Source organism: Ambystoma mexicanum, chromosome 11, assembly GCF_040938575.1.
Source record: "Ambystoma mexicanum isolate Mex_15411 chromosome 11, UKY_AmexF1_1, whole genome shotgun sequence".
Taxonomy (NCBI): Eukaryota; Metazoa; Chordata; class Amphibia; order Caudata; family Ambystomatidae; genus Ambystoma; species Ambystoma mexicanum.
In genome coordinates this window covers 292,684,371-292,711,760 of record NC_090934.1, presented here as the reverse complement: position 1 = coordinate 292,711,760, position 27,390 = coordinate 292,684,371, and the positions used below count along the sequence as shown (strand labels likewise).

At 47.7% G+C, this 27,390-nt stretch overlaps 1 protein-coding gene across 1 annotated transcript in view; it reads left to right on the top strand.

The window, feature by feature from the left end:
• The window catches only part of LAPTM5 (lysosomal protein transmembrane 5), a 148,015-nt gene that overhangs the window by 37,027 nt on the left and 83,598 nt on the right, over positions 1 to 27,390 (top strand). Inside the window, exons 3-4 of the mRNA XM_069623021.1 lie at positions 12,075 to 12,151; positions 13,387 to 13,515. Coding sequence (XP_069479122.1) covers positions 12,075 to 12,151; positions 13,387 to 13,515 — 206 coding nt within the window. The remainder of the gene's footprint in view (positions 1 to 12,074; positions 12,152 to 13,386; positions 13,516 to 27,390) is intronic.

Sequence of the window (27,390 nt, the reverse complement as noted above, 5' to 3'; positions counted from 1 at the left end):
GAAATATCCCAAACATATCAGTCTTTGTCCTGCCCTGGGGCAGTCCAGCACCGAAATGCTAGGCAATTCTCCTCTGAACAAGAGTACCAACAGCATCCCCAGACACGTGTTTCGGTCTGGTTGGACCTCATCAGTAGGGAGGAGCTGTGCCTCTCTAAGAATAGTGAGCAAGGGGTCCACGTCTGGATTCCCCTAGTAACTTAGGGTGAGACCCAAAGTTACTTAAATATGCAAATTGACAAGGGGGGTCCTGGGAGTCTCTCTGCCAGACATTAGTCCTGGGTACGAGAGACTTACCCAGAGTCTTTAGCTCACTATCTTTCACAGAGAAGAAATATCCCAAACATATCAGTCTTTGTCCTGCCCTGGGGCAGTCCAGCACCGAAATGCTAGGCAATTCTCCTCTGAACAAGAGTACCAACAGCATCCCCAGACACGTGTTTCGGTCTGGTTGGACCTCATCAGTAGGGAGGAGCTGTGCCTCTCTAAGAATAGTGAGCAAGGGGTCCACGTCTGGATTCCCCTAGTAACTTAGGGTGAGACCCAAAGTTACTTAAATATGCAAATTGACAAGGGGGGTCCTGGGAGTCTCTCTGCCAGACATTAGTCCTGGGTACGAGAGACTTACCCAGAGTCTTTAGCTCACTATCTTTCACAGAGAAGAAATATCCCAAACATATCAGTCTTTGTCCTGCCCTGGGGCAGTCCAGCACCGAAATGCTAGGCAATTCTCCTCTGAACAAGAGTACCAACAGCATCCCCAGACACGTGTTTCGGTCTGGTTGGACCTCATCAGTAGGGAGGAGCTGTGCCTCTCTAAGAATAGTGAGCAAGGGGTCCACGTCTGGATTCCCCTAGTAACTTAGGGTGAGACCCAAAGTTACTTAAATATGCAAATTGACAAGGGGGGTCCTGGGAGTCTCTCTGCCAGACATTAGTCCTGGGTACGAGAGACTTACCCAGAGTCTTTAGCTCACTATCTTTCACAGAGAAGAAATATCCCAAACATATCAGTCTTTGTCCTGCCCTGGGGCAGTCCAGCACCGAAATGCTAGGCAATTCTCCTCTGAACAAGAGTACCAACAGCATCCCCAGACACGTGTTTCGGTCTGGTTGGACCTCATCAGTAGGGAGGAGCTGTGCCTCTCTAAGAATAGTGAGCAAGGGGTCCATGTCTGGATTCCCCTAGTAACCTAGGGTGAGACCCAAAGTTACTTAAATATGCAAATTGACAAGGGGGTCCTGGGAGTCTCTCTGCCAGACATTAGTCCTGGGTACGAGAGACTTACCATGAGTCTTTAGCTCACTATCTTTCACAGAGAAGAAATATCCCAAACATATCAGTCTTTGTCCTGCCCTGGGGCAGTCCAGCACCGAAATGCTAGGCAATTCTCCTCTGAACAAGAGTACCAACAGCATCCCCAGACACGTGTTTCGGTCTGGTTGGACCTCATCAGTAGGGAGGAGCTGTGCCTCTCTAAGAATAGTGAGCAAGGGGTCCACGTCTGGATTCCCCTAGTAACTTAGGGTGAGACCCAAAGTTACTTAAATATGCAAATTGACAAGGGGGGTCCTGGGAGTCTCTCTGCCAGACATTAGTCCTGGGTACGAGAGACTTACCCAGAGTCTTTAGCTCACTATCTTTCACAGAGAAGAAATATCCCAAACATATCAGTCTTTGTCCTGCCCTGGGGCAGTCCAGCACCGAAATGCTAGGCAATTCTCCTCTAAACAAGAGTACCAACAGCATCCCCAGACACGTGTTTCGGTCTGGTTGGACCTCATCAGTAGGGAGGAGCTGTGCCTCTCTAAGAATAGTGAGCAAGGGGTCCACGTCTGGATTCCCCTAGTAACTTAGGGTGAGACCCAAAGTTACTTAAATATGCAAATTGACAAGGGGGGTCCTGGGAGTCTCTCTGCCAGACATTAGTCCTGGGTACGAGAGACTTACCCAGAGTCTTTAGCTCACTATCTTTCACAGAGAAGAAATATCCCAAACATATCAGTCTTTGTCCTGCCCTGGGGCAGTCCAGCACCGAAATGCTAGGCAATTCTCCTCTGAACAAGAGTACCAACAGCATCCCCAGACACGTGTTTCGGTCTGGTTGGACCTCATCAGTAGGGAGGAGCTGTGCCTCTCTAAGAATAGTGAGCAAGGGGTCCAAGTCTGGATTCCCCTAGTAACTTAGGGTGAGACCCAAAGTTACTTAAATATGCAAATTGACAAGGGGGGTCCTGGGAGTCTCTCTGCCAGACATTAGTCCTGGGTACGAGAGACTTACCCAGAGTCTTTAGCTCACTATCTTTCACAGAGAAGAAATATCCCAAACATATCAGTCTTTGTCCTGCCCTGGGGCAGTCCAGCACCGAAATGCTAGGCAATTCTCCTCTGAACAAGAGTACCAACAGCATCCCCAGACACGTGTTTCGGTCTGGTTGGACCTCATCAGTAGGGAGGAGCTGTGCCTCTCTAAGAATAGTGAGCAAGGGGTCCACGTCTGGATTCCCCTAGTAACTTAGGGTGAGACCCAAAGTTACTTAAATATGCAAATTGACAAGGGGGTTCCTGGGAGTCTCTCTGCCAGACATTAGTCCTGGGTACGAGAGACTTACCCAGAGTCTTTAGCTCACTATCTTTCACAGAGAAGAAATATCCCAAACATATCAGTCTTTGTCCTGCCCTGGGGCAGTCCAGCACCGAAATGCTAGGCAATTCTCCTCTGAACAAGAGTACCAACAGCATCCCCAGACACGTGTTTCGGTCTGGTTGGACCTCATCAGTAGGGAGGAGCTGTGCCTCTCTAAGAATAGTGAGCAAGGGGTCCACGTCTGGATTCCCCTAGTAACTTAGGGTGAGACCCAAAGTTACTTAAATATGCAAATTGACAAGGGGCGTCCTGGGAGTCTCTCTGCCAGACATTAGTCCTGGGTACGAGAGACTTACCCAGAGTCTTTAGCTCACTATCTTTCACAGAGAAGAAATATCCCAAACATATCAGTCTTTGTCCTGCCCTGGGGCAGTCCAGCACCGAAATGCTAGGCAATTCTCCTCTGAACAAGAGTACCAACAGCATCCCCAGACACGTGTTTCGGTCTGGTTGGACCTCATCAGTAGGGAGGAGCTGTGCCTCTCTAAGAATAGTGAGCAAGGGGTCCACGTCTGGATTCCCCTAGTAACTTAGGGTGAGACCCAAAGTTACTTAAATATGCAAATTGACAAGGGGGGTCCTGGGAGTCTCTCTGCCAGACATTAGTCCTGGGTACGAGAGACTTACCCAGAGTCTTTAGCTCACTATCTTTCACAGAGAAGAAATATCCCAAACATATCACTCTTTGTCCTGCCCTGGGGCAGTCCAGCACCGAAATGCTAGGCAATTCTCCTCTGAACAAGAGTACCAACAGCATCCCCAGACACGTGTTTCGGTCTGGTTGGACCTCATCAGTAGGGAGGAGCTGTGCCTCTCTAAGAATAGTGAGCAAGGGGTCCACGTCTGGATTCCCCTAGTAACTTAGGGTGAGACCCAAAGTTACTTAAATATGCAAATTGACAAGGGGGGTCCTGGGAGTCTCTCTGCCAGACATTAGTCCTGGGTACGAGAGACTTACCCAGAGTCTTTAGCTCACTATCTCTCACAGAGAAGAAATATCCCAAACATATCAGTCTTTGTCCTGCCCTGGGGCAGTCCAGCACCAAAATGCTAGGCAATTCTCCTCTGAACAAGAGTACCAACAGCATCCCCAGACACGTGTTTCGGTCTGGTTGGACCTCATCAGTAGGGAGGAGCTGTGCCTCTCTAAGAATAGTGAGCAAGGGGTCCACGTCTGGATTCCCCTAGTAACTTAGGGTGAGACCCAAAGTTACTTAAATATGCAAATTGACAAGGGGGGTCCTGGGAGTCTCTCTGCCAGACATTAGTCCTGGGTACGAGAGACTTACCCAGAGTCTTTAGCTCACTATCTTTCACAGAGAAGAAATATCCCAAACATATCAGTCTTTGTCCTGCCCTGGGGCAGTCCAGCACCGAAATGCTAGGCAATTCTCCTCTGAACAAGAGTACCAACAGCATCCCCAGACACGTGTTTCGGTCTGGTTGGACCTCATCAGTAGGGAGGAGCTGTGTCTCTCTAAGAATAGTGAGCAAGGGGTCCACGTCTGGATTCCCCTAGTAACTTAGGGTGAGACCCAAAGTTACTTAAATATGCAAATTGACAAGGGGGGTCCTGGGAGTCTCTCTGCCAGACATTAGTCCTGGGTACGAGAGACTTACCCAGAGTCTTTAGCTCACTATCTTTCACAGAGAAGAAATATCCCAAACATATCAGTCTTTGTCCTGCCCTGGGGCAGTCCAGCACCGAAATGCTAGGCAATTCTCCTCTGAACAAGAGTACCAACAGCATCCCCAGACACGTGTTTCGGTCTGGTTGGACCTCATCAGTAGGGAGGAGCTGTGCCTCTCTAAGAATAGTGAGCAAGGGGTCCACGTCTGGACTTAGTAACCCAAAGTTACTTAAATATGCAAATTGACAAGGGGGGAGAACAGATGCCCATTGCCCAACCATGCCCTGTTCCTAGGCCTCAGTGGATAAGCAACCCACGCTACCTTCAGGCCAGAAGGAGTCCTGCTTCCAGATACCACTGCCTAACACAAATGCTGCGAGATTGGGCCCTAAACCGCAGACGTTTCTATCAACACGAGTAGACATGACCCTTTTATCAACCGAAAGGGCCTCGCATCCTGTAGCATCAGCTGAAATTTCAGATGCACTGAACACTCGAATACCTGTCCTGAGATGGTACCTAGAGCCGACATGCTGACCAGCCTGCACACCGCTTACATGCGCATACATTGGCACCAAGTGTGGCGAAGTGCGAGAGCTGCCACTTCAGACTTCAACAGCTGAATATGGGCTTTGATCTGCATTGGTACATTTATCATCAGGGAATGTGATGTTATGACGGTGCATTTGTAGACGGTGCACTTCTATTGACATCATTTTACGAATGTATGACTAGCCGATATGTACAATAAACAGAGTATCGAAATGGTCTATCAGAAAGTGGATCTGGATGGGAATGTATGGAAGAAGAGATGAAAAGAGCAGTTGACTGCGGTGGCTTGCACCAAACATTAGACAATTCAGTAGCAACAGCATATTCATGCTCAGGATTCTACTAAGCGAAGTTCGCAGCTGGACTTTCACAAGCAGGTCGTTTTTCCTGTCTTGGTAGATTGCCAATCAGAACAGTAAGAGAGTAAAATCTGTTCGAATTGGGGCAGGTTGCTGTGGGCAGTGGCTTTTATTAAGGTGAATGGTGTGCCGGATGTCAGCGGAGACTTTCCATGGTATTTATTTATTTTATTTATTTTTGCATTTATTCCAGCGCACCAAACTCTTAGGCATCAGGGCACTAGTTACAGGAAGTGCATAATACATTAGCGAAATATGTGAACACGCATAGGTGTGTGCATACAGGCCTGGCAACGCTTCACCTCATGGTACGGGGGCTACATCAGGTGTGCCGACAAGCATATGAGACATAATAGGTGTGTGTATACAGACCTGCCAAGCCTCACCTCATGGTACAGGGGGCTACATCAGGCGTGTAGACAAGCATATGAGGCATAACAGCTGTGTCTATGCAGACTGGCAAAGCCTCACCTCATGGTATGGCGGGGCTGTAACAGGCGTGCAGACAAGCATAAGAGACATAATAGGTGTGTATATGCAGACTGTCAGAGCCTCACCTCATGGTACAGGGGGCTACATCAGGCATGCAGACAAGCATATGAGGCATAAGAGGTGTGTGTATGCAGACGAGCAAAGCCTCACCTCATTGAGCAGCTAAGCAAACCGACTAGATAGGTTACATTAGCAACACAGTGCTACTGAGTCAAATTAGGTAAAGATAGTAAAGGTTTCATGATGATGCCAGACCAGTAAGGTAAAAAAACACAAGATAGGTTACATGTATCACACGATTCTGCAAGGACAAATCCAGGTAAGAATAGTCAAGATAGTTGGTGAGAACAAGCCAAGGCTGCCGAGTCAGATCAAGTGTCTTGTAGTTGTTGATAGTGTTTACAATCTTGATGGAAACTTCATGAAGAGGGGAAAGTAGTGACTAAGTGGTGTACGGTAAATGGGGATAAACCATAATGGATTATTTTACCTGCCATAAGGATAATCAAAAATAATGTGTTTCCTGGTATTATCAGATTAGGGCTCCAGAGGTGGGCAAAGGCTGAGGGGAGCCCTTCCATGCTCAGACAGGTGCCAGACAGTGGTGGAGGGCCTTTGTGCTGGGCCTTGGTGCAGGGCCGGCCTCGCCCGCTGGCTCCTCTCTTCAGACAATCGGCGAGGAGCATGGGAGGGCTTTAAGCCAGGCCACTCTGATGATGTTTTGCACTACTCATGGCGTCAGCCATATTGAAAGTATCCAGCAGATTAGGATTTCGTAGTTGGAGCCGCACAGGGTTTACAAGAACCTCATAGGCACAGGAGACACAATGTTCCGAAATCAAAACAAATTGCCCAACAGTGCTTGCCTAAAAAATCGTGATAGTGGTTGCCTCCCCACAGTTTGCAGGAGTATGATCTTGTAATGCGCAGGAGACTTCAGCAGCGTTACCCAGGAATCCTGGCCAGACGGGGGTGGGGGGCCTTTGTGCTGGGTCTTGGTGAGGGGCCAGCATCGCCTACCGGCTGCTCTCTTCTGTGTACATAAAAACAAGTAGTGTCAAGCACTGTCAGGCTGATGAAGGAAAGTATGGGCTCCTGACAAGAAGTCAAGTGGAGCACTCGTATATGGCACAGCACATCCACAATGAAGTGTTAAGCACTGGGTCATTCTTGGTGGGCTTGAGCGGCTAAACCATGTTGGGCCCAAGAGAGGTTTGGGCAGTTACTGTTTAGGCCTGTGCCCCAACCCAGTGCTTAATAATATTAGCCTGCCCGGGCACCCTCGTGGTACTAATATTTGTTGTCTATTAAAGTGAACCCGGCATGAGATGACAAGGAAAACCTGATTCCCTTAAAACAAAAATAAAACAAAAAAAAGGCTACCATGCAATGTAGAAAAAGTGAATAAATCCCTTTTCTTTGTTGATGGCCTCAAGCGCGGGTGGCTGGAGCTGGTGGTAAGGGATTGAGGAGGCAGAATATCAGGTAAGTGGGAGAGGTAGGTAGATTGAGGAAGGGTGAGAACTAATGAATGTGGGAGGGACAGGCCTATGAGTGGCACTTAAAAAAAGTTGCCGAAGGCTCGAAAAGAACGCTGGCTTACACCGTCAGTGCAAGCCTTTTGTTCCCTGCCTTCTGATTGGCTGGCACCGGGTGCTAATGACTACAGAAATGTCCCTTTGTATAGTCAGCAGCCATCAAGTCTTTTGGTTTTATCGCACATATTTGATTCACACATTCTTTGGATGAGGAAAACATCTGTTATTACGGATTGCTGCTTTCAATTATTCACTGTTCCTAAAAGTCAATAATTTTCTTCCTGTTAAAATGTATGCTTCAAGCCTTTGTTTCTTCCTTCCCTATTTATCATGCCTTCTTATGAACTATGCTGTGGCCCCTCTTCAGTGTTTCAATTTTTTTTTGCTCTTAAGCCTTTTGGTCTTCTTGAATCGAGTCCTTTTTCTTCAAAAAGATATAAGCTTCAGTGGTTGCATGTTTGAATTTCTTGTTATCGTGAATGCTGATAGTCTGTGCATCGGTTTATTTATTTTATATTAATGATTAGATATTTATTAGGCGCTTATATAACAATGTGTTTCAAAGCGACACAAGACAAGTAGGGAAGGGAATATGGGAGAAAATAACAATAACAATCCTACTAGGCCTTGTGACATTTGGGTGTGCAAGTGCATAACAAGAAGTGCTAGGGAAGGGGGGGGCGTGAAGTGCCAGTTTGAAGAAGAGCTAAGGTGGGAGGGAAATGGATGAGGAAGGGGGAAGTGCAACATGGAGGTCAGAGGGCCATAGGCAGAGGTGCAGATAAGTGCAGGGACTCGGGGGGAGGGGGGGAACAGTGGTACTCTGAGGGAACCAGGCAGCCAGTCGCAGAGGCAGAAAGGGGGTAATTAGCAGGGGAGGGGGAGCGTGAAGGAGCAGAAGAAAATGAAGGTCTTCAGGAGCTTCCGGAACTTGAGGTGATCCGGCTCTAGCCTGAGAGGGGCAGGGAGACCATTCCATAGGGAGGCTCCTGCAGAAGAGAGAGATCTACCACCCACTCTTTGCTTAGAGAAGCGTCTGGATTGTAGAGAGTTGGAGGTAGCAGAGCGAAGGGCTCTAGAAGGGAGATATGTAGGGAGAGAAAATTGGATGTAGTGAGGTCCCAATCCACAGAAGGCCTTGTGGATGATGCAGAGGGTCTTCAATTTCACTGGGAGCAAGTGAAGAGAAATTAGGGCTGGAGAGATGCGGTGCTGGGCTTGAGGCCAAGGATAAGTCTTGCAGTCCTGTTTTGGATTAGTTGAAGAGGAGAAGCAGGAAGATTGAGGAAGAGGCTATTACAGTAGTCAAGCATAGAGAGGACCAGATCTCTAGAGACATTGAGCTTCTGGGTGAAGGTGAGGAAAGGTAGAATGCCCCCGAGGAGGTGCAGCTGATAGTGGGCCTTCTTAGCAAGGTCTGTGATGTGAGGAGAGAAGAGAGGAGTCAAAGATCACACCAAGGTTGTTTGCCTCGTAAGAGGGTCACGGATAGAGGGCCCATAGAAGGTGGCCAGAGGGAGGGATGGAAGGTGGGAGCAGGTGTCCCGATGAGAAGGATTTCGCTCTTACTGGCATTGAGGCAGAGATCATTGGCAGCACACCAGGACTGACTAGCGGCCAAACAATCACGGATGAGAGAGGAGGAAGAGGAAGAAGAGGAGGAAGAGTAGGGAAGCTTTAAATAGAGTTGAGTGTCATCACCATAGCATTCGAAGTGGGGAGAGAAGGAGGAGATCAAGTGGGACAGAGGGGCAAGATGAGGATAGAGCCCTGGGGGACACCACAGGTGAAAAGTGAAATAGGGGAAAGAAAAGCAGTTCAAAAACAGTTTAAGAAATACAAGTGGGCGCAACGAAATGAGTTGAAGATACAAATCAAAACCCATTTTTTTGTGTGAATTATGTTTAGTAAAGAAAGCAGCAAATACCTTCAGAAGAACTGAAGTACAAGGACAGGGCAAGCTGATTTCCAGTGCGTCTCTTGAAAAATGTTTCTCAATAATGCTTGGAATGCCAGAAGTGACAGGCCTCGCATTGGCATGGCATGGCAAGCACTAGATCACAGTTTTCTCTTTCATAATCTCTCCTACTGCACTGTGGCGTGTGGATTTGGTCATAGGAACATTTGAAGATCAACCATCAGGCACAACGTTTCCATAAACTTTTCACTGCCCCACACAGTGGTCGAAGTGGGTGGGAACCAAAGAGTAGGACATTTCCCTACTCTTAGGTGAAATCCACCATCGTTCCCTTACTTTATGTCAGCTGGAGCACTATTCCAGGACAGCAGGGAATGGCACCTTTTATTTTTTTTTTATATCTCCCTTACTGGGAATTAAACCTATGCCATGCTGGTAGCACTCCAGTGTCACATCGCATTGAGCTATCTCAGGATGGATAGCTTGTATTTAATTGAATAGACAGCTAGGGATGCAAAGCCCATTCATGAACTTCCACAAAGCCCAGCCACAAAGTCTTGGTACAAAGTATTGTAGAGGAGGAGCCAAGTACTCCCACCGGAAACCGCCCCTACCCCTTTTAACTGTATGCTGGAAACCAGAGTATGTGACATACACAGAAAAGTTGAATCGACAAAGAGCAGAGTATAGACTCAGTCCAGTACCAGTGAAAGCGCCAGTATCTAAGAGAATCTGGGAGCCAAGGTACCCATTGAGAAACCCATATCTGTATACAAGAAAATATGATGGCCAGTTGAATGAAATCCCTGAAGAAGCAGAGCCAATAAGCAGCAAGGATGAATGGTAATAGCAATAACCATTGCCAGTATATGTTACACAGAGCTGAAGATGACGTACATAGAAGAGATGCAGTGACGAAGACAATGCAGATATTCAATAAGACATCAAGAAAGTGATAAGGATAAGTGACATCTTGGGATCAAGGTGAAGAAGCTTATGCCATAGAAACAGATGAAGATATCAAGTTATTTTACACGTGTACAGATGCAAAAGAAACGCAAGCAGCAAAGTAATCATGAAGCTAGCTTTATGCTTATAGTGAATAGATTGCGGCAAGCGCCAACGTATATATACATAGGAATGAGAGAATTCTGGATGTTTCCACTAGACGTATTATAGCAGGTTGGACAGTAGCAACAATACCTAATTTCAGTGTGTCGCAGTTAAAAAGCAAGTTGAATTACAAGTGAATTTCAGAAGGCGGGGCTGGATGAGCCAAGAAACCAAGGTCTTATCAAACTGGAGTGAACTGACATTGGATACAAAATCATGTGAAAGAACAAGATTCCTGTTGAGAAGGCACAAACATAACAAGGAAGACGTCAGTTTTATTAAAAAATAATATTAAATGCACGAAAAGGCTCGATTCCATGGTCTCCAGTCACATGGAAGCATGAAGTTGGATGAACGGGATCGCCACACCTGCGCACGGAGGCAGACTGTGCTCCTCACTTCTTGAATTTCCCAGAGCTAAGAACACTCTCAAGGATGATCTTCAAAAGCCTAATTGACAGTAGACCACTGAGGTGATGATAAATTGATATGCTAATTGGTGGAAAGCTAAAGTTAAGGCAACTTCACCTGCACCTGGATGGCCAACCTGCAGGCTGCTGACATAGGTGGAAAAGTACTGAAGGAGGATAGAGTGCCAACCAATTGTAGAGGACCTGCGTATTTAGGGGTCCTATAGTGTGTAAACCAATGGGACGTTGTGTGTTTAGTGACGTTCATAGTGGTCATTTTAAGGGGAGGGCTTAGTTGCTCCACCTGATGTTAGATAACCAATCACATAGTCACACTTTTTTAGACTAGTATGGATCATATACTTAGATATTCACTTAGAGCCAATCACTCATGCTTATAAGTTTTTGTAGTTTGCCACGTAGGATGAGGTTAGTACACACGTAGGTTAACGTCATTGATGACAAATATTGCTCATAAAAGTTCAGTTTTTTCTTAAATGCATTGATTAAGAGGATTGAGCGATTGCAGTGATGTTCGTTATGCTCCCTGTTTTAGAAAGTGATATTAAAACAAACTTCCTTTTGTCAACTTCCTGAGTCGGCTCTATTATTGATGCATGAGTAAAGTCTGCATCCCCATCCATCTGCAGGGTAATTGCTACTCATCAATTGGGCTGAACTATTCAGTTCACTATCCTCTGTCTTCGGCAATTAAGCATGAAGTGCTGCAAGAATAGCTGTCTGTGCAGGTAATGGGAGTAGGTATGGGGCTATTGTCATGTGCATGCCCTTGAGGAGGTGCAACTAGTGGGTGATTGGAAAGGGGAGGCTGCAGAAAGCAGCATGCTGTAGGGGACAGTGGCAAACTATTGGTGGTGGTTTAAATATATTTTCTTTTACTGTGTTTTCTTCAGTCTTGGTAGTACTGTTATAAAACAGCATTGTGGCGTGGAGTGGAGGAAAGGCAGTTCGATGAGGAGCGGGGTGATGTGGTAGAATTTGCAGAGACCTTTGATGAGTCCTGAGTTAGTATGCAGGGCAAATCTCAGTCTGCTAAGTGCAGCACATTTTCTAATTTCATTCGAATTCTGCTTCAAGTAGTTAAAACATCACAAAATTGAAATGGACTGTGCAGGCCTGAAAGGGACTTGGCACTGGTGTGTGAAGTCACTTGCTGTGGGGGACAGAGCAGTTATTTTATAAAGATAATGTATGATGTTGGCTTCCACGCAGAAAACACTGCTACAGAAGACCCATGAGTGTGATATGGGGTTATTCTCAATGAATTTAGACCCATTTTAATGCACACAAAGTGGAACATATGTAGATTAAAATGTATACCCCTGCACACAGACAGGATGCGTATTGTCGATATGGCCTTTGTTTTCACATTTTGCTCTCCTTTGATTTCAGCTGATATCACATCCAGCTTCCTCCTAATCATCATGCTTTTGCTGATAAGCATCGCCCTCCTCTACGGTGCCCTCAAGGTACAGTACTAAGATGTGCATGGCTTTATTCACATTGCTTTGTAAATCTCTCTCTCACACACACACACGCCCGCGCGCGCACACTCACACACACACTCACACAACCTGAATTCATCCTTGAAATATCAACTATTTGTTTCTCCTCCCAAAAGGTGGCAGTAACAAATACCCACCCTAGCATGCTACAATGTTATGGCCCTTTAAGTGAATGGTTGCGCTGCCACATTTCTATGGGAGTCACAATGCGGGCATCTCAAATGCCACATTCTCACCAATCCTGATGCATAATGCACAAAAGGGTTATTACTGACATTCTGTGAAATCTCGTTCAAGGTATGTCCCATCTGCACCAATACCCCATTAGGAGTGAGACCAAGTCATGCTTGGTCTTATTTTAGGCAGTGCTCTGATCTGCTGTCAGGCTTGGACTGGCCTATAGGGCAAAAGGGCAATGCCAGAAGTGCAGGCCCAACATGCAAGCGTGAACCAGTTTTTCTGGTGAAAGTCGGGCAGCTTTTTGGCCAATGTGGGCCAATTTGGTGAGCTACTTCACGGTGCAACTAATAGTTTTGACCACTGTTACTCAACAAATATTCTTTAAAATGCACAATGTGTAAGACATTTTACCCCAAAAACTTTCCCTGTGGGGAATAGTCTGTCACAAAAGGTACACATTGCCCTTTGAGACTGCGGGGTACTTTTTAATTGATGCCCTCGCCAGTTTTATTTTCCAGTTCGACCCTGTCTGCCGTGCCTGTACTATAATACAAAGGTTGTTTCCAGTCTTAGCAGGGCCATGGAGCAGAGAGCCTTGGCAGTGTCCCACTTCCTTATGTAGGAGTACTCTCTGTGTGTGTGTATACACTCTGTTCATTTGCCTTGGATTAAAGTATCTTTCTGTTTTTCACTGGTATGAAAGCCATGCATGTAACCATTGATGCACATGGCTGGACTGTCCTCATACTGTGTTCAAAGAATACGCCATGCATTCTCTCTAGGAACTGATACAACCATTCGACTGCTTTAATGATGCACTGCTCTTAATAACTATATAGTTACTCAAGATTCTCTGTACATTCATCGATATGTGCCCCACTCCCTTTAAGAGAGGCTGTGATGCACACGAGAGGCAACATATGGAGGTGGCGTAGCAATGAAGAGATCCAAGTGGAGGAGGGGTGCCGGGTCACCGAAAACAGTTCTAAAACAAAGTGATTTGTTTTTCTCTCTTGTAGAACCTGCAGAACTTCCTGCTTCCGTTCCTAGCTTTGCAGGTCCTGGACTTTCTCCTCAGCACCCTGACGATGGGCAGCGTCTACATCGAGCTTCCCCCCTACCTGCAGTTTGCTCCAGGGAATGGCATGGTGCGTATTACTGGCAGTTTTCTTTTATGCCAAATGGTTTTTCCTGGTAGGATAGCACAGGATGGCCTGGTACCAGCATGCCGCGTGTACACTTTCTACCATTAGTGCAGCTGACACTCTGAGCTGGGAGCTGTCGTTATTGCTGCGGCATTACAGCATCTCCCGTTATGCTGTGACTGTAGTAAGGGAAGCCTCCATTTCTGGGTCACTTCAGTAAGGATATACCACATTGTGGATGATTCCCTAGTAAAGACAAGTTCCAGTAAAATGTTGCTTCACTTAGCGTAGCTGCCAGTGTACTCTGCATAACAATTATTAACAAAGTAGTAACTCCACTAAGCCACCACATTTTCGATAACTAAATAATGTTCTCTTCATTTTTGATTTATGTGTATTTGAAACTAGCTAGCAAATTGTTGCCCGTTTACATTAAGCTTGTCTGAAACACTATTGCAGGTTTCCACCCATCGTACCTGCTTATCACATCGTCAAAAGTTTACATCATGCCATATTCTACCCACTTAACAGAACAGTTTCTATTATGTCCAGTTGTCATATCTTTGCCAGTTTCCAGCAAGCCCACTGAGGGCATCATTACCAGTTTACATTACACCCAATTGGCAAAATGATCTCATACCCACTTAGCAAGTCATTGCCAGTTTCCATTATGCCCAGGTGTCACTGTGAGGAATTCAGCAATCCCCACGGGGAGTGTGAGTTCGCCTGGGCTTTTTTTGAAGTTTTATAATGAATATAAATGATGGGAGATCAACCTCAGAACTCAGAAAATGTGTGGGGGTAGTCAAGTGTTCTCTGAGGGGGGGGCACCCTACAGGCAGAGTCCTCTGTGTCACATTTAGCTGGAATGTGACAGCCACAGGTACATCAAAACATCTATGAAGAGTGAAGGCAACACCTTCCTCTGGCTATGGCCAGCCTCCTTAAAATATCAAAGGCTCAATGGATCTGCCCTGTTCTATTGTCAAAGTTCTGTGTGGTGGCAGCACATACTGATGAGAGTTAAATGAAAACAGGCGTGCGAAGAGGCCAGGTCACAGGACTAACACAAGGGACAGCAAACACCAACACCTCTTAGATATTCAATGTGTCATCTTGAAGCTAGCTCCCACCCCTCTGTATGAAGGGCAGTGAATGTCATGTCTGGGACAACTGTTTACAGAAGGCAGCCCCTACAGGGAACCCCCTTTCAGAGGAAAGACATATGTTATTTGATGGAGACAGAAAGTCTGTTCCCGCCACAAACTTCAAGGGAGACTTGCTCTTTGATCAGGAGTTACAGAGAGCTCAATTTACCAGAGAGACACTGGTCCACAACAGACAGGAAGATGGGTGGGACTTAGTAGTACATGTTGTCACCCCTTACCTTTCCTGTTGTAAAGCACTCTGGTTATGACCTCATGCATATCAGAAGATTGTTATTGGGGACCCAGGATTGGTTCATTAAGGTATGCTGAGCCTGCACCAATCACTGGGGCCCATTTGACTTTAAAAGAGGGCCGAGCCCCTCACTTAGCAGATCATCCAATGACCTTGAAAGGAGTACGAAGGACTCATTTGGACCCTGGCTGAATGTACAGTCTGCCTTACAGCTTCTGCCAGTGAAGGAAGGGCCAGTATTTCCAAGAGGGAAGCGGGACCCTTCCCCTAAACATCTCCCAGGGAACAGTGGGAGATACCAATCTCAGAGGACCCATCCAGCAGCTCCAGAACTGGTACCCAGCCAGCATACAGCGTGCCCTGCAAGGTTCTGCCAGCAAGCTTCCTAGGTGGGAAGTGCCAGAGAGTCTCTGAAGAAACGACAAGGCCATTGCCTGCAAACACTCTCCTCATCTTTGGGCCATCCACCTTAAAGGGCGACTCGTGCCCAGCGAAGAAGCTAGGAGGAGTGTCACGACAAGCATCAACCAGCGTCCATCTTTTAAGGACATTTTAGAGGCATTCAAGCACCTCGAGCTGCAACAACTGCACTGCTGACTGTTGTCACGCTGCAGTCCCTAAAGCTGTCAGAGATGCCTCGATCTGCATTCCAGATCCGCCAAGCAGCTCAGAGATAATGATTCTTGACCCGAGTCACTTTAGTACTGCAGCCAGCAGCCGTTCGTCCAGCCTAGCTTGCCGAACTGCCTGCCGCCTGATACCCGCAGATTTCTCCTGTCTTGAACTCTGTCCCAGGAGCTGCAAAGCACCCTGGAACCGACTCAACGCTGTTGAGCATCAATATCATCTCAAGCACCAGGTACATTGTGGTTTTGTCCACTAGTGACATTTACGACCCCTTGCTCCCTGGTCCTGAAACCAAATAACCTTGAACAGTTAAGACTGATTACTTTACTGACTACCCTTTTGTCGGTGTCCAGAGAGCATCCCTTTCCTTTGTGAAACTGTCTGTCCTCTGTATTCCTTTACAGGGTGAGTTGTATTTTGTAGTGTGCTAGAACTGTATGTTGTAATAATAATAAAGTAGATATTTGTATACAACCTTAACTGGACAGTCCCTTTTATCATTGGGTAATAATTGTATTTTCGCTGTGTTGCAACTAACCAATGATCCACAACCTTGCGGAGATAAGTCTGCAGTTCCATCCACGTTACCAACATTGGACAAGGAGGTTTATAAATGACTTGTGTTTCAATCTGTTCGGATCCCTTCTGGTTTACTAGTGGTGTGGGGCTGATTGATGGTTTAGAAACCGATATTCATCCCTTGGCCACTGGTGCCCCGGAAGTTGATTTGTCACATTGCTGGCAAGCAGTTGGATTAATTGGAGCCTTGCACACCACTTAGTCACCCAACGTTAAAAGGACTGTTGGAGGCAACATTTGGTCACTGCTAGGTATTAGTAATAGTCATGTATCTTGACATGGATACTGTAAAAGCAGGACCAAGGATGTCCAGCCCATCTTATGTCAAGAGAGAGAACTTTCCCACAGCACTAAGGTTAATAAACCTGAGTTGCTGACCAGCCTCCAAGCTTTGGTAGAAGCGAGGGCGGTTGGGGAGAAGACCCCAGGGGATGGGCTAGGCCCCATGTACCCAAACGGACACGACCTTCCAGAGGGGGAAAATGATGAGGACAACCGCATGAGCAGTGTTTCTCGCCAATCACCGCACCAGGGGGCAATTGTGGTTTCTCAACACTCGAGAATGTCAGTGAGGACAGGGGCTAGTGCGGCATCCCGCAGATCCCAGTCCTCAGCAAAGTCTCTAAGTGGTCCAGTAATTGCTCAGGCTGTTAATGAGGTAGCGACTGGAAAGCTTGTGCTCGAGGAGAGGAGACTAGAGCTAGAGGAACAGAAACAGCGGCACAAGGTCACCATAGAGCGGACAGGACCTCCATAGAGCTGCACAGGCTGGCGCTTGAAGAGAAGAAGAAGGCCAACAGGCCCATCTCTAGTGAAAGCAGCAGTAGTGCTTCAAACCAGAGGGCCCAGTATAAGCCCTGGCGGTACATCCCAAAAGACTTAGTGCAGGTTTATGAAGTAGGGAAGGATATTTATGACTGGTTTGAAGCACTAAGCGCTCGAGCTGGCTTTCCAGCTACAGGAGGGGGTTGAGTTACTGTGGGGTGCAGCCCTGAGGAGTCGCTTACCGACACCAGGGACTGATGCAATTCTTAAGTTAACTCCTGAGGAAAAGCCCATTTACGAGAGCATCAAGGCAGCCCTCCTCAGCAGGGTCAGACCGGGACAAGACATAGGCCCGGATACGCAAAAAAAGTGGCCCACCTCTCGCCTCAAAAAATTGACCCACCCCTTGCCTCATAAAAAGTGGCCCTCAAACCATCATCCGTGAATCACGTCAATTCACAACTTTACAGAAAGTTCTACTTATGGAGGGTTCATGTGTCTTTTACATCACAACACAACTCATAAAATAACATAACTTTGCATACAGTTTTGTGACAGGGTCCACAGCTCTGAGGTGCAGGAGTGGCATGAACCAACCACCCCCACTGCGGTTTTGGGACCTGCTGCAAGTAGATGCTTATACAGGGCTCCGCAACACCAGCAGGGAAGGAGGGTTAGGGTGACGATGGTTGGATAGGAAGGGGTAAGTAGGGAAACCAGAAAGAGGTTTAGGGAGAGGTTATGGATAGGTTGGGGACGTTATGGTAAGGTTTTGATCAATGCGCACGCTTCCAACGAGCTGCTACACTCATAGAAATATTTTATTGTATAGCACTTGCGCTTAAGCTCTTTTTTATAGAACAAATATGCATACAATATCACCCAACCTGTGTTGGTACTCATTCATCGACCTCAGAAGGATGAAAGGCTGAGATGGGCTTGCTGGGATTCGAACCTGCAGATCACACTCACATCGCATCAGTGAGCGCTCAACCCACTGAGCTATCATATCGGCTATAGTAAAATTAGCAATTATTCTGTAGTGGAACCATTAAACTGGTAACTGAGATTTAACAGCAGACCAGTTAAGTTCATCTGCAGGTCTAGTGCAAAGTTGACAACATGTCAAGCCTGCATGCATCTTCTTTAAGGCTTCAGAGGTTGGCAAAATAGGGAAAACAGTGCACTCACAGGACATCCCATACTCTGAGCACTCGATACCTCATACATGCAAACAAATATCCTGAACATCATGCCAGGAAGATGGGAAAGATAGACACATTACAACAAAGCATGCATTGTGGCACAATGAAGTCAATGGCCACTTGATGTGCTATGGTTATTGCAGCACTTGGGGTAAGAATCTGCAACGTTGCGCCATATACGAAGTGATCGCATTATGAAATATACAAAAGGCAAACATTCACAGGAGGACTATGGATTTCACTTAGGTTTAGAATGGGGAATACTTGCTACACTAAAACATATGGGCTGTTTTTTTGGCAACCATTCATCTATAATGCGCCTAAATCGGTGGGGGCACATGTGACTTAGTGTGTCATTGCCCCCCTTCAGCATGTAGCTTGATGCAGCCTCACGTTGCAATCACCAGCCATTCGCTCCTCTTAAGGGCCATGCCCAGGACCATGGCCACTGACACACCACTGCCATTACCCGCCAACACCTCTGTGCCTACACAAGCTCCCCTGCGCCCATAGCAATTCCCAGATTGCTGCCCGACTGCTTGGGAATGGACTTCGTGTGCAAGCAGTCCTCTGAAATAAATAATGCTTAGCCAGCACTTTAGAGTAAACATAAAGAGGTTTAACAGATGGTTGTTACGGGCAGAGCCCAGGTTCAATTCCCCAGCAGGGGGGAAATTATAGAAAAAAACAAGTGGCCATTCCTACCGTCCTGGGACTGTATACCAGGTCACATACAGTAAGGGAATGGAGGCAGATTTCTCTGAGAAGTAATGGAAAGTACTTCCCCCTTTAGTTCACTCCCACTTTGCCCTCTGCTATAAGCAAACCAGATGCAAACGGGGGAAGCATCATTTCACAAGCACATGAATGTGTAGGAGTGAGGCTCCAGCATTGCGTCCAAGTTGCTACACTTTTATCAGCTCCACAGTAAATTTTGTCATGCAATTTGATAATTAATTTGCCTTGCAATTGAGGTTCGTCTCATTTCTGATTTGCTTGGAGAGAAACGTTTATTTAACTGTTGAGTGCGCAGCACGGTGCAGCATTCCTCTCTGACTGCGCAACCCTGCCGTCTCCCCTCCTCCCACCCTCGGTGTGCATGGCAGGCGGTCCCGGAGCCATGTGCTTGTTCTGGAGTTTTGTTGATGCAGACTTTTGCTCAATGGCTGTGGACAACAAAAGGATCTTAGCTCGGGCAAAAAAAGCATTTCTGTTGCTCAGTGTATTGAGCGATATGATGAAAAACATTTCACATTTTGTTGTTCCATAAAGACTGTGCATGTTTTTCGGAATAATTAGCGTGACTGGTGGCCAGCAGAGAAAGATTAAAACATCTGATGTCTTTGTAGCAACCAGCACCCTGGAGCTTTCCCAAGACCCTGCCTCACTATCCACCTGCACAGCACTCAGGCCACCCACTGTTACCCACCTCTTTCTGGCAGGAGGAGGGGTGTCCACGGTCAGGTGATGAGGGCTGTGTCTCCATGCACAATAGCCAGGTCCACCCACTGTTACTCACCTCTTTCTGGCAGGAGGAGGGGTGTTCCCGGTCAGGTGATGAGGGCTGAGTCTCCATGCACCATAGCCAGGTCCTCCACCAGCACGGCTTCTGGCTATGGTGCATGGAGACACAGCCCTCATCACCTGACCGTGGACACCCCTCCTCCTGCCAGAAAGAGGTGAGTAACAGTGGGTGGCCTGAGTGCTGTGCAGGTGGGTAGTGAGGCAGGGTCTTGGGAAAGCTCCAGGGTGCTGGTTGCTACAAAGACATCAGATGTTTTAATCTTTCTCTGCTGGCCACCAGTCACGCTAATTATTCCGAAAAACATGCAACACGCGACTCCTCATCAGCGGCAATCTCGATCACCTGAAGGCCAAAGTGGTGCAGGATGCCCGTGTAGACGCCATACTGCTGGTGGGCCTTGGCCAGATCCACTGGCTCCTGTGCAGCCCGCCTGTGTGTCGGTGATGTGGGTGACCCCGGCCCACCAACTGGTGCAGATTCATGGCCCAGAGATTCCGGGATAGACCTCTCATTTCTTGAATGAAATCCCTCTTTTCTCCTTTGCACAGCGGTGGGAGCAGCTTGTCTGCTCTCTCTGCAAAGTGTACTGATGGCATTGGGCAGCAGGCTCTGGTGCAAAGGGCACGGACATCAAAGGCAGGAAGGGGTCGCAGGGCAGTCGCTAGCTGGGGACTCCCTGCAGGAAAGGGGCTGCAGGCTGCAGCAGGTGGAGAGAGGAGATGAGAAAGGAATGGGACACGGGCCTGCAAAGGCAATGAATCACAATAAAAGGAGCGGCTCCACCAGGAGCCGCTCCTTTTGTTTTGATTCATTGCATTTGAAACAACTGGCGTCACGCCGGCGCCGGATCGGCTCAGGGCCCATGGCACTGCCAGGCCAGCAGGCCTACAGCTACGTGATACATTCCTCAAAGAAAGGTAACACTTTTGTGTTACCTTTCTTTAATGAATCCACCCGCTGTGGCGGGAGATGGCACGCTGAGCGGGCTGCAGGCAGCCCGCAGGTAAGCCAGCCAGTACCCTGAGCCAAGGTAACCTGGCACAGCAGCGCCACATTAGAAGACCGGCCCCCAGTGCCTCAGATCGCATCGGCCACGGGCCGATTGGCCGACGGGACCAGTCCATCCCTGCTCCCCAGGAAGTTCTGTAAAACCTCTGAACAGTATCTCAAGAGCTTCAGAGAGCTCGGAAAGAAAAGTGGTCAGACATTTGAAGCCTTCACACACTTGTCGTTTGAATATCTGAGTGGGTGGGTGACTGGTAACATGGTGGACACATTTAAAGGGATGTCTAATTTGAGTACGTGTGAGCATGTACTGAAAAATCGTGAGGTTGACCTACACCAGCAACGTGTGGACAAGACTTTCATAGACCCTAGGGAGCTTGCAAAGGCTGCCAAAAGTTTTGTGAGTACTTGAGTCCAGAAAAAAGCTCAGGCGAGCACACCCAAACCAAAAGATAAATCGGAGGACACAAAAGTAAACAAGGATGGGAAGGGCAAAGGTCCAACCCAATTCCATTCTAAGTCAGTTCCCGTAGGAACTAAGTGAAATCCCAAAACTCTAGTTCAGCTGTGCACACCAAAAAGAAGAGTGCAGGCACCCCTAACACTGGGACACCTGCGTTCTCACCACCTAAAGGTTGTTTCATGTGTAAGGAGCTGGGCCATAGGAAAGGTGACCCGGCTTGCAAGGGCTTACCCAAGCAAGCCATGGTGAATGTTGGACTCGTCGAAGAGGAAATCATTAGTGTGGGCCTCCTAGAGGAGGACTTCACACTAGGCCAGGGAGTGGCCGAATGTGGATTGGTTACACTGAGTAGGAACAGTACAGAGTCTCCAGAAGAGACCCGCGTTCCCAATAATACTCAACTCTATCTAGAACATGTGTATATCAATGGACACAAAACTCCTGTGGTCTGAGACACTGCAGCTAGCGTCACTACTGTCACCCGGCAGTGGATACAGCCAGGCCAGTGTATTGATGGGCCTGGTTTGTGCATCAGTGGGTTTGACGGAAAGAGTAAGTGCCCCCTGGCGATAGTAGAGTTCAGCTGGCGAGGTAAAATGACCCATCTCCGTGTAGCAGTGAAAGACTCCATCCCTGTCCCATATCTATTGGGTAATGATCTTCCTGAACCTGAAATAGTCACATCGACTACCCGATCGAGGGCCAAAGAGAGCATCAGATTGAACATGCATAGAGCCTTAGGGCCTAGAGTGCTTACAGAGGGCTTGTTGGAAGGACCTGTGGGGCCCTTAGTCCAGTTCCACAGACTACAGAGCTGCCTACTCCTGCGGGAGAGGGGCTAGTAGCCACTGAGGACCCTACTCTGGCAGCAGGGGACTCAGTGACTTAAGAGTTGCCAGGCACAGGAATCTGAGGTGGAGGACCAGGTGGGCACAAATCTGAAAGGTCTGCCCAAACTGGATGAGTTTGCATCAGCTGGGGACCCAGGTCAGACTGACTTCATCACAGCCCAGAAAGAGTGTCCCACTCTGGGGGTCTGCGGAAGGAGGCGGAGGAGCAGGCTAAGGGTGAGGCCACTGGACTGTTCAAAGTGTACTGGGAGGATGGACTCCTGTACAGTGAGCCAAAAGATTCTGAGGGCAAGGGCACCAGAAGGTTGGTGATTCCCCAATGCCAAATGCTCACCAAATTATATTAGCTGGTCACTTGGGAGTGACTAAGACATCAGACCAGTCGTCTGCACACTTTTACTGGTCGCAGTTTGGCTTAAAGGTTAAGGAATCTGTCCGGTCCTGCACCACCTGTCAAGCTTCTGGCAAATCAGGTGGTGCCACAAAGGCCACCTTAATTCCACTACCCATGGTTGGGCAGCCTTTTGAGCGACTAGGCATGGATATTGTGGGTCCTTTGGATCCTCAAACCAGCTCAGGGAACAGATATATCTTGTGGTGGGAGACCATGCCACAAGATACCCTAAGGCTGTCCCACTGACGAGCATCAAAGCCCCTGTGGTTTCAAAGGCTCTGAATGGGATATTCTCCCATGTTGGATTCCCCAAGGAAGTCATTTCTGACAGGGGATCAAACTTCTTATCAGCGTATATGAAGGCCATGTGGGAAGAGTGTGGAGTCACCTATAGGTTCTCTACATCCTTCCATCCACAAACAAATGGGCTTGGTGAGCCGTACAACAAGATCCTGAAAGGCAAGACAGGTGGCTTGGAAGTGCACCTGAGGAGAAAATGGGATATTCTCCTGCCATGCCTTCTGCTCGCCTACAGGGATGTGCCACAGAATAGAGTAGGGTTTAGTCCCTTTGAGCTTCTGTTTGGACACCCTATACTAGAGCGCCTCAGTATAGTGAAAGAGGGATGGGAAAGCAAACCCTCATCCCCTACACAAGATGCGGCGGACTATGTATTCAGCCTTTGGTCTAGCATGGCAAAGTACATGGAACAGTCGACAAAGAACCTAAAGGCCAGTCAGCAGCTGATGTAGCATTGGCATGACCAGAAGCCACAATGACAGTCTATTCACCAGGCCAGTGGGTGTGGATTATGGAGCCTGTCAAACCCAGTGCCCTTCAAGACACGTGGACTAGGCCTCACTGTGTGCTAGAAAAGTTCAGTGAGGTGAATTATCTCATTGACATGAAAGGACCTAAACAGATGTGCAGTGTCTTTTACGTCAACCGGCTAAAGCCCCATTATAGCTGGGATTACTTGGCCATGGCATTAGTGACAGACAGAGAGACTGAGGAGGAGACTGATCCTCCCCTAGATCTTTTGCACTCTGAAGCCACAGATGGGTCCGTTGATGGTGTCAAACTTGCAACAGACCTGTCAGAACAGCCACCGGTCTGTTTTCTCTGACTCCAGGTCACGCAGATTGTTGCACCCATGATGTAGACCCTGGAGACAGTAAGCCGTTGAAGAGTAGGATTCACTGAGTGTCTGATAAGGTCAGCGACATCATCAAGGAGGACTGTCCCTTGGAGTGATAGAGCAATCCCACGGCCCTGGGCTAGTCGAGGGGTACTGGTCCCTAAAAAGACCAATGGTGGGAAGACTGAAGTTTGCTTTTGTGTGGACTACAGGGGTCTCAATTCTGTCACAAAGACAGATGCTCACCCCATTCCTCGGGCATATGAGCTCATTGACAAGATTGACGCTGCTAAGTACATGGGTACCTTTGACCTCACAGCAGGTTTTTGGTAGGTCAGCTTGACAAATGGAGCGAGAGAGAGGTCAGCATTCTCAACCCAAAAGGGACATTATCATTTCACTGTGATGTCCTTTCCGATTGATGAATATCCCTGGCACTTTTCAGCGGATGGTTAACCAGGTTTTTTCGGGTCTGGAAAACTTCAGTGTTACCTATTTAGATGACATTGCTGTCTTCAGCCACACCTGGGAGAATCACTTATCCCACCTGAAACAAGTCCTTCAGGTGCTGCAGAATGCAGGTCTGACTATCAAGACCACAAAGTGCCCGATGGTGCAGGGCACATTGACTCACATAGGCCACATTGTCGGTGAAGGTAACAAACAACCCCCCGAAGCAAAGGTTCAGGCTGTGAAGGATTGGGACATCCTCACCACACAGACGCAGGTGAGAGCCTTTTTAGGTCTCACCGGGTACTACCAGTCATTCATCAGATGGTATGGGACCATTGCCATGCCCCTGAATGATGTAACTTCCAAGAAGATGCCGAAGAAGGTAACTTGGAACCCCACCTGTCAAACCTCCTTTCAGGATTTAAAGGCTGGATTGTGCAGGACCCCAGTTCTGAAAGTTCCAGACTTTGGTCAGGAGTTAATAATCCAGACAGAGACCTGTGGTTTTGATATCGGAGCAGTGTTAGCACAGCTGAACTCTGAAGGGGTAGAGCAACCTGTCACCTGCATTAGCAGGCGGTTGACAGAAAGGGAAAGTAACTGGGCTGTTGTAGAAAAAGAGGTGTATGCGGTCATGTGGGCCGTAAATAAGCTGAAACCCTACATTTTTGGGTCTTACTTTACGATCCAAACAGACCACCGGCCTCTGCGGTGGCTAATGGCCAAGCAAGGGGAGAACCATAAACTTTTGCGTTGGGCCATATCCCTGCAGAGATTAAATATGGACATCCAGCACAAGCCACGCTCCCAGCATGGAAATGCAGATGGCCTCAGCCGGTATTTTCACCTTGATGATGAACCAGACCCTCAATTGGGTGGTGGTTCACATGTGGTTCACATGTTGAGGCTTGGGGGCATGTGAGGAATTCGACCATCCGCATGCAGAGTGTGCGCTTGCCTGGGATTTCGTAATGAAAGTGAATGATGGGAGATCAACCTCCAAAAATGTGGGGCTAATCCACACACATTTTCCTATGCTCGCTGCACAACAAACACATAGTCAAGTGTACTCCGGGGGAACAGTCCTCCCTGTCACATTTAGCTGGAATGTGACAGCCATGGGTACATCAAATCATCTCTGAAGAGGGAAGGCAACACAGTCCCCTGGCCATGGCCAGCTGAATTAAAATATCAAAGGCACCACGAATCCGCCCGGGTCTATTGTCAAAGTTCTGTGTGGTGGCAGCGCATACTGATGAGAGTTAAATTAGAGTTAAATGAAAACAGGTCTGCGAAGAGGTCTGGTCACAGAATTAACACAAGGGACAGGAAACGCCTACACCTCTTTGATATGCAATGTGTCAGCTTGAAGCTAGCTCCCACCCCTATGTATGAAGGGAAGTGAATGTCATGTCTGGGACAACTGTTTAGAGTAGGCACCCCCTGCAGGGAACCCCCATTCAGAGGGAAGAAGTATGTGATTTGATGGAGACAGAAACTGTGTTCTTGCCACAAACTTCAAGGGAGACCTGCGCTTTGATCAGGAGTCACAGAGAGCTCAATTAACCAGAGAGACACTTTCATCCACAACAGACAGGAGGGTGGGTGGGACTTAGTAGTTCATGTTGTGACCCCTTAGCTTTCCTGTTGCAAAGCACTCTGGTTATGACCTCACGCATAACAGAAAATTGTTGGTGGGGATCCAGGATTGGTTCATTAAGGTAGACTTAGCCTGCACCAATCACTGGGGCTCTTTGGCTTTAAAAGAGGGCTCAGCCCCTCACTTAGCAGATCATCCGACAGCGACTTCAAAAGGCGTAAGAAGAAGTACTCAGGTGGATCCTCGCTGAAGGTACAGTCTGCCTTACAGCTTACACCAGTGAAGGAAGCCCAGCATTTCCAAGAGGGAAGCAAGACCCCCCCCTAAACATCTCCTAGGGAGCATCGGTAGATACCGACCTCAGAGGACCTGTCCAGAAGCTCCAGAACCGGAACCCAGCCAGCACACAGGGTGCCCTGCTAGGTTCTGCCAGCAAGCTTCCTAGGTGGGAAGTGACAGAGAGTCTCTGAATAAAAGACAAGGCCGTTGCCTGCAAACACTTTCCTCAGCTTTGGGCCATCCACTGTCAAGAACCAAATAAGGAGAGAGTATCGACACTCTCCCCCGAACCACAGAAGCCGAATAAATTTGACTTTCCCATCGTGGTTGGCACAGGCGCCTGATGTCTGAAATAACAGGTAGCCACGTGCAGCCAATGGGAGGAAGAGGGATTAGGGAGAGGTTGTGGAAAGGGAAGGGGAAATAAGGAAAACGAGAAAGAGGGTAAGGGAAAACATGATTGGATAGGTTTGGAGGAAATAGGGAAAAAAGAAAACACATATACCAATAATCCTGTCCTACTCCTACCACCTGACCTACCTGTCTCCTGAACTCTGTACAGTAATAACCCGGACACTCTTACATCATACTGCAACCATCATACTGTGACAGTGAACACATAGCATGAAGCATAATAAAACATGGAAAGCACATATTGACGCTAAAGCAAGCAGCATGGAACATACAAGGGCTTTTCCCGATATGAAGAAACAAACACATGGCCCTTTGGGTAAGCAAAGCAAACATAACATAACATGTATGGGCCAAACATAAATGTAACCTAGTTTTCTCATGACCCAATTTTCTTGTGCTGGTTGTGTGTTTATGCTCTTACACACATCCCAACTTATATGAGCATTCCACTTATTTCCACGGACTCATAGCATCCCCTGCCATAAACCATATAATGCTTTGTAAGCTTAAGTTCCCAAAAAGCCCCCTCCGTCAGAGAGAAATCTCAGTTTCAGACTAAAGTCTTCAATAAGGATTCATGCACACATGCGTTGTCTGCACGTACAGTTCACATATGCAGAAATACAATAACCAACATGTAGCTACTTAGCTGAACGTCTGGAGCCCCATGGGACTCCGAGCTGTCTCCTGTTCACCGTCGCAACCCGGGCTGAGTGCAGTCCAGCATTCCTCCACCGTCCCAGCCGTGCCCAGATGCCTTCAAAAATGCTGCCGTGGCCGCCCGTGCTGAACGCTTCAATAATCTGCACCTGAGCACGGGCAGCCGGCGTGTAAAATAGTCCAGCTATGATTACATACAGCTGATTGAATGCGTGAATCATGGGACTACATACTTCTCCCACTGCTGCTGGGAAATGTAGTTTTTCCTGACTGCATTTGTAATCTTTAACGTTTTTCATGCCCAACACGTCTCTTCCTGCCCCAACCCCTAATCCTGACATCCGCCTTAAAGGATGACACAGGCCCAGCAAAGAAGCTAGGAGGTGTCAACCAGCGTCCATCTTTTAAGGACATTTTCAAAGCATTCGAGCCCTTCAAGCTGAAACCGGCTGCACTGCTGACTGTTGTCAGGCCGCAGTCGCTAAAGCCGCTTCAGACGCCTCAACCAGCGCTTCAGAT